Source organism: Mytilus trossulus, chromosome 8 (assembly GCF_036588685.1).
Source record: "Mytilus trossulus isolate FHL-02 chromosome 8, PNRI_Mtr1.1.1.hap1, whole genome shotgun sequence".
Lineage (NCBI taxonomy): Eukaryota > Metazoa > Mollusca > Bivalvia > Mytilida > Mytilidae > Mytilus > Mytilus trossulus.
In genome coordinates, this window is record NC_086380.1 from 58,539,023 (window position 1) to 58,551,257 (window position 12,235).

Sequence of the window (12,235 nt, forward strand, 5' to 3'; positions counted from 1 at the left end):
GGTTCATGATATACAACACATACATTCCAGAGTTACTGGAACACATATTGTAATGTCCTATGGACATATATGATTTTATATTTATGATATTGATTTGTTAAATATTGACATAACGATAAGACTAATGAAATTTCCGTCCCCAAAAAACATTTCTTTATGTAGACTTGTCCTTACATTTGCATGTTTAAAAAAGATATATGTTCGTATGTTATTTCTTTCCGGAACAATTTTACTTTTAGTGTTAAAGTATGTATCTTTTGTTTTAAATATAAGCGAGTGCGAGAGTGTAAATCTGTACCTTTTTTTAGGTATGTATTTTATGAAAACAATACTTGATTAATTTCCTATGTCCAAAGCACTTTTCTATATTCCTTTCATAAGTTACACTCAAACCCAAATATTCAAAATTAAAAGATGCGTAAGAACCAGTTAAAGAGCTATATGACAAAACGGCCATAAAAACAAAAATTGCCAATGTGAAAACTCTCCACAAGAGACCAAAATAACACAGAAATTAACAACTATAGATCATCGTACGACCTCAGCAATGAGCAAATTCCATACAACATAGTCAGCTATCAGAGGACCCGAAATGACAATATTTGTATTTGTTTATTATAAAAAGATTGTTCAAATGTAATTTTTAAGAACATTATATAAAGTTATTTATGATCTGTCATAACAGTGTCATAAAAGTATTTTATTATAAATCTATATTGTTTTTGATTTATTTTTATTTTGGAGCCTTGCATGTTTTTAATGCTGCATTTATTTGTTATTCCTTTTTGTAATAAAATTTTACTTTTTATAATTTCTGTCTTATTCATGTTATAAACGTCTACATATTGGTATTTAAAAACACAGCAATTTAAAAAACAGATAAAGAAATATGTTCAAGTGATTATTTTTGATGTATGAACCTCTTTCATATGTTAAAATGTGGAGACTTTACTTTTATCCTAAAGTCTTCTAGTGGATTCAATATATAAAGTGCGATTTGGCAAAGAACATATAATCGAATACTGAACCGGTCTAACAAATTTTCAAAAGCTGCAAAATTCAGTTGATATTTCAGTTTTACATTGTGTTATATAAAATGTTAAATTGTATGATATGACAAATATGATTGATGACATTGTCTGTTGATTCCAATATAAATTTTCTTTTCCAGCATATCATTGATTAACATTGTTTTCAAGCATTTTTGTCAGTCTGATCATTCAATCCTTTTCATGAGAATTCGTATCATCGGAAAAGTATTCCCCAGGACTAACATTTTTTGCAATTTGGGAGTAAAAAACGTTTTTTATATAAAAAAATTAATTATGATTTTTTTAATCAACATAAACTTATATAATTGGGCTCAAATTGAAGCTAAATTATTTAAGATGGTAAGAAAAATCTTACTTTACCATTTAAAGCATTAATTCTTACTCAAATAAAGCCAAAACCGTCATGCTGAACCCAAACAACGGCAAGAAATGAACATTTGAAATGCATAGTTTTGAATTTTTTAAATATTTCTAACGATGTCGATTTGGCCAACGTAAGATATGTTATTCTTTGAGAAAAATGGAACGTCATATCGTTTTGAAAAATATTTGCCACCATACTCGTTTTTGAGGAAAATTGAGAAATATAATATTGTTTACTCAACCCCTCCCGTAAGCCTCACAAATTGCGCCAAAAATTAAGACGTTTTCCGAAAATAACGTTATATTTCCCCGCTATTTTTTCAAAGGCAGTGCGACGATGTTGCAGACAAATGTATTTACACTGTGACTTTGTTGGGTAGTTGTCTCGATAGCACTCATATCGCATCTTCTTATTTATAATGAACCAGTATCTGAACAAGATAACAATTCAGTTAGTTTTACTATTGTGTTCGTCAAAATTGTGAAACCCGGGTGCGAAACATACAAACCGTGGAATTACAGACTAAAATAGTCCCTCTGGTATCTTTCATCCCTCTTTTAAAAACAAAAGTATTACCCGTTAGAAATCCGTTTCTGCGTCTCGGTCTATAGTACCAAAGCAGGGTTAATTTTCATATTATACTTCCATTTGATTTTTTTCTTCTGAATACTCATTTAGTTTATGCCACTTCATTGTAGATGACAGACATCAAGTCACTTGACGTCCGTCATCCACAATCATTATTTATTTTATCGTTACTTTACAATGAAGCGTTTGGCTTATATCGAAATTAACACAGAGCTCGTGAAATTTTGTGCAAACAAACACTTGTCTAAAAACTCACTAACTCCGTATTATTTATTCGTTTTGCAGTTTTGGGGTTTTTATTCTTTATAGGCTTCTAGCTATAACAAAAATCTGTATGTTGACTCTGAGTGTTTTTAATTATACGGGTCTTTGGGTTGCTGTCGTATTAATGTATACTTTAAATCTTTTTCAAAACAAAATGATTGATTTGGGTATGGAAATATTCACATCTCTTAACTTCTCCCGTCCGACAGTATATCTTTGCTAAAATTGGGTGCGGCCGTTTAGCTGCTAGGATGTATTAATTTGCAGCCTCGTTTAGTCGAAATAAGAATGTCGTTTATCCGATGCATAGTGAAGTGAGAGTCTCGCGCTATATAACGTTAAACGCAAACTTTATTTAACAAAAGAGATCAGAAATAAAATTGAGAATAAACGAACGGGCCGAAAAGCGAGCATGACTGTCGTTGTTTTACGCTTCAATATATGAGTTATTGCATATACACAATGGAGATTGTTTTCTGTTCTACTACCTTCTACCTAGTTTGGCTGCATACAATGTAACTACTGATGTTGACTTCTATTTTATCATTGATTGTTCAAACAAATGAATTGAAAGAAAAAAATGCGGAAAGAAAGTCTAAAATTTTCGTTTAAAAATAAAATATAAATTAAAACAAAATGCCAAAAATGAAAATCTGTTTGAGACAATTATCAGATGAGAACAAATGATTATGCATCACTATATGAAACTGATAAATTGATTTGTGCCGTGCTCCAGTGGCAAATATATCACGCATATTTACGACGAGGCGGAAGTGGATCTGAAATAAATCATTGATACATAATTATGATAACAATCTTGAGTTAAGCTATTAGCCCCCCTCCCCAATTTTGAATTATGGTATTTCGATGGCTCTTTTTTCCCTATCCTATTATGGATACGCTGATTAGTGAGGACGTGTCTAATTAGTCAAGACCTAAATGAAGACATACACCGCTGTTTTTGGCTAAATTATATTTGTTTCCTCATACACTTTAAACACCAAAATCGTTAGATATTTTCTACTTGTATTTCAGTGTATATATTACAATGTTTTCCTATTTCATTTTTGTTTTTGAAATTATTACAGTGTCATCTTTTGTTTTACGTTGTTTGCGAGTTAAAGGTTTCATTCAAAAAGCTACTATTCATTGATAGCACTTCAGCGCAAAGCTTGATGAATGTTAGTTTACGCCGTATTTTATTTTTCTCAAGAAACCTTTTTTCATCTTTCTCAAGTAAAACCAGACTTTGAGTTTTCTATTCTGAATGACAAAATCTCGGAAAAGTTTGGTAAAGAATTAATTCCAATTTGCATTCAAATGCAATAAAAAAAATCATTACGCATTGATCTCGTTGTTCCTTACTGCATGTATTAACGATACTTTCATAAAACGGAAACTTAAGTGAGTATGGTCTATATTGATCAAGATAATTGCATTTCTTTTATGATAGACCAAGAGGACAAAAATGTCTTTAAAGATTTGAGTTTAAATTTCTGTAAACATTTTTTGCCGATTCCCGCCGTGCTCTTTCCTTTGATGAAAGAACCCTCCCTTTCCAGACGGCCATAGCAATTCCAATGGTGACTCCGGTATGACGTCGATGTATCAGTATAGTTATAAAGGATGAAACTTGAAACTCATTATTACGTCAGAGATTATTAATTTATAACCTCAGATGTCAAGCCGGCTAGCTTTCAAATACGAAGATGCAAACAAATAATAAAGCTGTTTTGTTTGTATAAGGCTACTCTACGAACAAGTGTTTCATCATTGTATTGAAATTGAAAATGGAAATTTGGAATCTTTCAAAAGACAACAACCTGACACTTTATGTTATGTTTAAAACATGTTTTATTAACTAGCAGGAATATACTGTATACTTATGAGGATTACCTAAGTGTATCACTTTCTCTTTCCATGCTTTAAACGATATTCAAAGTAAAGAAATCCTTGAAACCTGAAATGTATCCCATTTAATGGATAAGTATACTCATTATCACAATATCAGTGCACCCGGAAAATGAACAATATATTGAGGTTGATATGATTTAACTAACAGTGGAATGAATACTCCCGATTTCCAAGTTTTAATAAAATCAAATTGAAGTCGTTGAACTTATATATTAATTAATTGCTATAACTAATCTTGCTTATTGTTGCAGGACATAATGTGATCTAGAGATGTTAATTTCTGTGTCATTTGGTCTCTTGTGAAGAGTTTTCTTTTGTATGTTTTTTTCAATGGCAATCATACAATATCCTTCCTTTTTATGTATAGATTATAACATGCCCTTTTCCATATTGGCCCTGGTATCATCCCGAGACTCCCATATCGACCTCGAGGCTTTAACCGGGCCAATATGGAAAAGACATGTTATAATCTTTTTATCACATATTTAAGTTCTGCAGAAAAGTAAAAACAAGTTAATTATAACAATTTAATAAAACATGAAAGGTAAAATCTTTATCAATTTATCACAAACGTGTCGTTAAGGATGCAATGACGTCACGTCATTTGGAACAGGGCAAAATATCCATATCTCTTTTTTGCCCCGGGCAATTTTAAGGTTATTGCATATGCAATTCCTAAGGTATTCATAACAAATATGTGATAAAAATACTTTTGCTAATCACGCACCATGAGAAATATGTAACCTGTATGGTGTTGTAAATCGTTGTCGATGACTTACACCTAATGATAATAACAATAAAAAATACTGACACTCTTTGATAAACTTGTTGGACACAAATGTATGCCTATCAAATGTTATTAGACCGTCGTATAGTATGAAAAGACGGGCAAAATATACCAAAAGTGACATTCAAACTCCAAAGTAAAAAATGAACATACATGGTTTTGAAAAAAAGACGAACAGTCGAATAACAGCACACTTAATACAACATAAAACATCAAAAGACTGATTAACACAAGCCCCAACAACAATTAAGGGTGATCTCAGGTGCTCAAGAAAAAATATCATTTATAATTCATCAATATTGGTCCTCAATCATCTTAAATTTCGTACTTTATTTGGCCTTTTTCACTTTTTTGGATTCGAGCGTCACTGGTGAGTCTTTTTTTTAGACTAAACGCACGTCTGGCGTATATACAAAATGTAGTCCTGGTGATGAGTTTATTTTCTAAAACTGAAAAAACCTTAGTTAACCAATGTTTAAAATACTTTCTTTTTCAAACCTTTTAGGTGATATGTCAAGTTGGTTTGTTCCGTATATTTAATGTTAATGAAAAACAAAGACTATCACAAAAAGGCCCTTACGATTTAAACAAAATTTTTATTACAGTGCTATTTTACTCCCTCTTCTGTTAGCTATATGAGGAACAACACAAAACTAAAGTGATATGGAAGGTATATGACAAAAATACACTGTCACCATTATATAATCTATATTTGCAAGTAACGAAAATCAAATGACGATTACTCTTTCCCGGAAGACAATAATTTGTGATTGCGACAATAATAAGAAACCAGGAGACAAAACAGTGTTAATCTTCATCATAGACATACAGAAAAACTGAGTAAAAATTCAAACAAACATTGAAATAAATCTATCAAAGCGGCCACTAAAACGCACTATGACGTACTCGAATTCGTTATCCCGATAAGATAGAAATCAAGTTAAAACGGGTGCCGCATGTGGAGCAGGATCTGCTTACCCTTCCGGAGCACCTGAGATCACCCCTAGTTTTTGGTGGGGTTCGTGTTGTTTATTCTTTAGTTTTCTATGTTGTGTCATGTGTACTATTGTTTTGCTGTTTGTCTTTTTCATTTTTAGCCATGGCGTTGTCAGTTTGTTTTAGATTTACGAGTTTGACTGTCCCTTTGGTGTCTTTCGTCCCTCTTTTAAATATATATATATATATATACAAGGGAAAAAAAAAAAAAAACCATCACAATGAAAACCTCTTGATATTTAACTCGGTCGAAAAAAAATATAACATATGAATCTGTTAATTATTTAGATATTTTATAGATGCATAAATGCAAAGCAATAACTAATCGATATAAACAAATTAAAATTGAATGAATAGTATATAAGTAATACCAAAAAAATGTCGTTGATTTAGTAAGATGTGCAAAACTGATGTATTAAATATGTTCTGATATTCCTCAAAGGGATGCGTATTTCCAAATCATTAAAACAATATATACAACGATGGTAAAATGTTGTTATGCCCAACCTATGATCACCTACGATAGAAGAGGGGCATTATGTGTTCTGGTCTGTGCGTCCGTTTGTCCGTCCGTTCGTTCGTCCGTCTGTCCCGCTTAAGATTAAAGTTTTTGGTCAAGGTAGTGTTTGATGAAACTTGAAACTTTGTACACATGTTCCTTATTTTAATCTTTGTAATTTTAAAGCCAAATTAGACCTTCGTCCCAAATTTCACAGTCCACTGAACATAGAAAATTAAAGTGCGAGTTTCAAGTTAAGGTTTTGGTTCAGGTAGTTTTTGTCAATTCTAATGCCAAATTAGATTTTGTATCCAACTTTGGGGTCCATTGAAAATGAAAATTTATAATGCGACTAGGGCGTCCGTGTACTTTGGACACATTCTTGTATATTATCTTTTTGTCCTCAATCAAGTACTTCAAACACATTTCTAGAATACACAGATAATCTATTACAATAACTAGAACAAGTCACATATTTACTTATTTAATAAGATGTACAGAAGGGACTTAAAATACTATTCACAAACCTTCAACCCGTAAGTAGCATTTTTGTTACAATGATCTATTCCATTATGATTATTTTGATAAAGTAAACAATGATATCGATGAGTATACAATTTGTTGTGTTCCTTTGAATATGTTTATGAAAAAACATTGTCTCTTCGATTTTTCACAATTAACTTTCTGGTGATCAGAAATAGTCCTCAATTCAACAACACATCAAGATATTAAGAAGAGCTGGTTGAGACAATGGCTTTTACAAATATGATGTATAAGAGACCTTTTTTGTATAGCCTTTGTATGTTAAAAGCCAAGAGTGGTAAAAAGCTATGTACAAATAATCCTTGCTGGATCACCAGATGATGGATCGAATAGAATGTAATGTCCATGATGTCCACAAAATCAATTCCATGCAATTTCGTTTATAACACATCAAACTAAATACGAATCAATCAATCACATTGGCCTTTAATATACGCCTCGTGTATAGTGCAGAATAAGAAGTAAGGGTCTCACTTGAGAAAACAATCAAACTATTAAGAATAAAATTACTTAATCTTATGAGTGTATGAAGACAAGTTTTTACCGGAACGAAAATGTATATGTGGGAGGAATGATAAGGGACATATATGTATTCTTCTTAGCATACATTATTAAAATAAAGTTCCCAATTTGTGAGACAAAGGCTAGTTAATCTGCCGTATGAGCTGTTTCAACACCCATGCAGTTATTAAATGATTCCCAATTTATAAAAATAGAGTGCATCCGGAGAAATGCAGGGTTTAAATATTGTTCACCACCAGTTCTGTATGCATAACAGCAACAACTAGAGACAAGAACAAACGCAGCATCAAGAAGTTCTCCGGAAAAATTACAAGATGAATTTAATCAATGTAAGCAACAATAGTTCAATATTTCAATTATTCCGTTAAAAAATGATGTCTATATATCACGACCATAGTTTATTTTCATTCACATCTAGCATCAATAGATGAAATTCCTTAACTAATCTAAAAAACTATAAAAATAGAAGTTATTTAAACCATTTGTTTTAATGATGAACGAATTGTTGAATTGCCTCTGCAATTGTTAATACTGTTGCGAAATCTAACAAACTTGAAACCTCAATTAAGTTTTTTTTTCATTTCATTTTCAGATCCTTAAAATTGTCAAAGTATACATTACATATTGTATCGTGTTCGTCAATAGTGCACCAACATGTACAGACCCTGAAGACCTACAGGCTAAATTCAAAAGTATAAATGGAGGAGTAGATTACAAGACATTATTTTTCACTGACGGCTGGAAGCAAGACACGATGGTCAGTGATTTTGAAAATCTGGTATCTCTAAGGAAGGATATGACAAAGATCGGTTGTCCTTCAACCTTTTTAGAAGGATTTGATCTCCCATTAATGGCACGTACATCATGCCCTTGGTTTTTGGAACAAACGCCATACAATACTGAAACATATCCCCATACACTCTATAGAGCTGCTACCAAATGTGATAAATGTATAGATGCTTCTGGCGATCAAAAATGTTCACCAATTCAACGGAAAATCAAGATATTACGAAGAACTGGTTGTGGCAATGGGCTTTATCAATATGAAGTCTCAGAGAAATATATCCCAATAGCCTATGTATGTGAAAAGCAAAGAGAGGTCGAACATGATGCTCCAATAATCCCTGCCCTACCACCAGCTAATGGACCAGACGGAATGTAAGGTTCATGATATACAACACATACATTCCAGAGTTACTGGAACACATATTGTAATGTCCTATGGACATATATGTTTTTATATTTATGATATTGATTTGTTAAATATTGACAAAACGATAAGACTAGTGAAATTTCCGTCCCCAAAAAATATTTCTTTACGTAGACTTGTGCTTACATTTGCATGTTTAAAAAAAATATATGTTCGTATGTTATTTCTTTCCGGTACAATTTTACTTTTAGTGTTAAAGTATGTATCTTTTGTTTTAAATATAAGCGAGTGCGAGAGTATAAATCTGTACCTTTTTTTAGATATGTATTTTATGAAAACAATACTTGATTAATTTCCTATGTCCAAAGCACTTTTCTAAATTCCTTTCATAAGTTACACTCAAACCCGAATATTCAAAATTAAAAGATGAATAAGAACCAGTTAAAGAGCTATATGACAAAACGGGCATAGAAATAAAAATTGCCAATGTGAAAACTCTCCACAAGAGACCAAAATAACACAGAAATTAACAACTATGGATCGTTCAACCTTCAGCAATGAGCAAATTCCATACAGCATAGTCAGCTATAAGAGGACCCGAAATGACAATATGAATTTTTTTTTTAAATTAACAAGCTTATTTATATCAGGGTTGTATTTGTTTATTATAAAAAGATTGTTCAAATGTAATTTTTAAGAACATTATATAAAGTTGTTTATGATCTGTCATAACAGTGTCAAAAAAGTATCTTATTATAAATCTATATTGTTTTTGATTTATTTTTATTTTGGAGCCTTGCATGTTTTTAATGCTGCATTTATTTGTTATTACTTTTTGTAATAAAATTTTACTTTTTATAATTTCTGTCTTATTCATGTTATAAACGTCTACATATTGGTATTTAAAAACACAACAATTTAAAAACAGACAAAGAAATATGTTCAAGTGATTATTTTTGATGTATGAATCTCTTTCACATGTTAAAATGTGGAGACTTCACTTTTATCCTAAAGTCTTCTAGTGGATTCAATATATAAAGTGCGAATTGGCAAAGAACATATAATCGAACACTGAACCGGTCTAACAAATTGTCAAAAGCTGCAAAATTCAGTTGATATTTCAGTTTTACATTGTGTTATATAAAATGTTAAATTGTATGATATGGCAAATATGATTGCTGACATTGTCTGTTGATTCCAATATAAATTTTCTTTTCCAGCATATCATTGATTAACATTGTTTTCAAGCATTTTTGTCAGTCTGATCATTCAATCCTTTTCAGGAGAATTCGTATCATCGGAAAAGTATTCCCCAGGACTAACATTTTTTGCAATTTGGGAGTAAAAAACGTTATTTCATATAAAAAAAATAATTATGATTTTTTTAATCAACATAAACTTATATAATTGGGTTCAAATTGAAGCTAAATGATTTAAGATGGTAAGAAAAATCTTACTTTACCATTTAAAGCATTAATTCTTACTCAAATAAAGCCAAAACCGTCATGCTGAACCCAAACAACGGCAAGAAATGAACATTTGAAATGCATAGTTTTGATTTTTTTTTTAAATATTTCTAACGATGTCGATTTGGCCAACGTAAGATATGTTATTCTTTGAAAAAAAATGGAACGTCATAACGTTTCGAAAAATATTCGCCTCCATACTTGTTTTTAAGGAAAATTGAGAAATATAATATTGTTTACTCAACCCCTCCCGCAATCCTCACAAATTGCGCCAAAAATTAAGACGTTTTCCGAAAATGACGTTATATTTCCCCGCTATTTTTTCAAAGGCAGTGCGACGATGTTGCAGACAAATGTATTTACACTGTGACTTTGTTGGGTAGTTGTCTCGATAGCACTCATATCGCATCTTCTTATTTATAATGAACCAGTATCTGAACGAGATAACAATTCAGTTAGTTTTACTATTGTGTTCGTCAAAATTGTGAAACCCGGGTGCGAAACATACAAACCGTGGAATTACAGACAAAAATAGTCCCTCTGGTATCTTTCATCCCTCTTTTAAAAACAAAAGTATTACCCGTTAGAAATCCGTTTCTGCGTCTCGGTCTATAGTACCAAAGCAGGGTTAATTTTCATATTATACTTCCATTTGATTTTTTTCTTCTGAATACTCATTTAGTTTATGCCACTTCTTTGTAGATGACAGACATCAAGTCACCTGACGTCCGTCATCCACAATCATTATTTATTTTATCGTTACTTTACAATGAAGCGTTTGGCTTATATCGAAATTAACAAAGAGCTTGTGAAATTTTGTGCAAACAAACACTTGTCTAAAAACTCACTAACTCCGTATTAATATTATTCATTCGTTTTGCAGTTTCGTGCTTTTTACTCTTTATAGGCTTCTAGCTATAACAAAAATCGTTATGTTGACTCTGAGTGTTTTTAATTATACCGGTCTTTGGGTTGCTGTCGTATTAATGTATACTTTAAATCTTTTTCAAAACAAAAGGATTGATTTGGGTATTGAAATATTCACATCTCTTAACTTCTCCCGTCCGACAGTATATCTTTGGTAAAATTGGGTGCGGCCGTTTAGCTGCTAGGATGTATTAATTTGCAGCCTCGTTTAGTCGAAATAAGAATGTCGTTTATCCGATGCATATTGCAGTGAGAGTCTCGCGCTATCTATACGTTAAAGGCAAACTTTATTTAACAAAAGAGATCAGTAAAACAATAAATTGAGAATAAACGAAAGGGCCGAAAAGCGAGCATGACTGTCGTTGTTTTACGCTTCAATATATGAGTTATTGCATATACACAATGGAGATTGTTTTCTGTTCTACTCCCCTTCACCTAGTTTGGCTGCATACAATGCAACTACTGATGTTGACCTCTATTTTATTATTGATTATTCAAACAAATGAATTGAAAGAAAAAAATGCGGAAAGAAAGTCTAAAATTTTCGTTTAAAAATAAAATATGAATTAAAACAAAATACCAAAACTGAAAAACTGTTTGAGACAAAATCATTGATACATAATTATGATAAAAATCTTGAGTTAAGCTATTTTTTGAATTATGGTATTTCGATGGCTGTTTTTTTACCCTATCCTATTATGGATACGCTGATTTTTTTAGGACGTGTCTAATTAGTCAAGACCTAAATGAAGACCTACACCCCCTTTTTTTTGTAAATTATATTTGTTTCCTCATACACCTTAAACACCAAAATCGTCAGATATTTTCTACTTGTATTTCAGTGTATATATTACATTGTTTTCCTATTTCATTTTTTTTAATCATTACAGTGTCATCTTCTGTTTAACGTGTGAGTTAAAGGTTGTATTCATTTAAAAAGCTACTGTTCATAAATAGCACTTCAACGCAAAGCTTGATGAATGTTAGTTTACGCTGTATTTTATTTTTCTCAAGAAACCTTTTTTTTCATTTTTCTCAAGTAAAACCAGACTTTGAGTTTTCTATTCTGAATGACAAAATCTCGGAAAAGTTTGGTAAAGAACTAATTCCAATTTGCATTCTAATGCAATAAAAAAATCATTACGCATTTGTTCTCAATGTTC

The 12,235-nt window shown here is 31.4% G+C and overlaps 1 protein-coding gene across 1 annotated transcript; it reads left to right on the plus strand.

Moving 5' to 3' along the window:
* The first annotated feature begins 7,843 nt into the window (after positions 1 to 7,843).
* Positions 7,844 to 8,691, plus strand: LOC134682176 (uncharacterized). Its single transcript, XM_063541746.1, has 2 exons — positions 7,844 to 7,858; positions 8,122 to 8,691. The coding sequence occupies exons 1-2, from the start codon at positions 7,844 to 7,846 to the stop codon at positions 8,689 to 8,691; spliced, it is 585 nt and encodes a 194-aa protein (XP_063397816.1).
* The last annotated feature ends 3,544 nt before the right edge of the window (positions 8,692 to 12,235 follow it).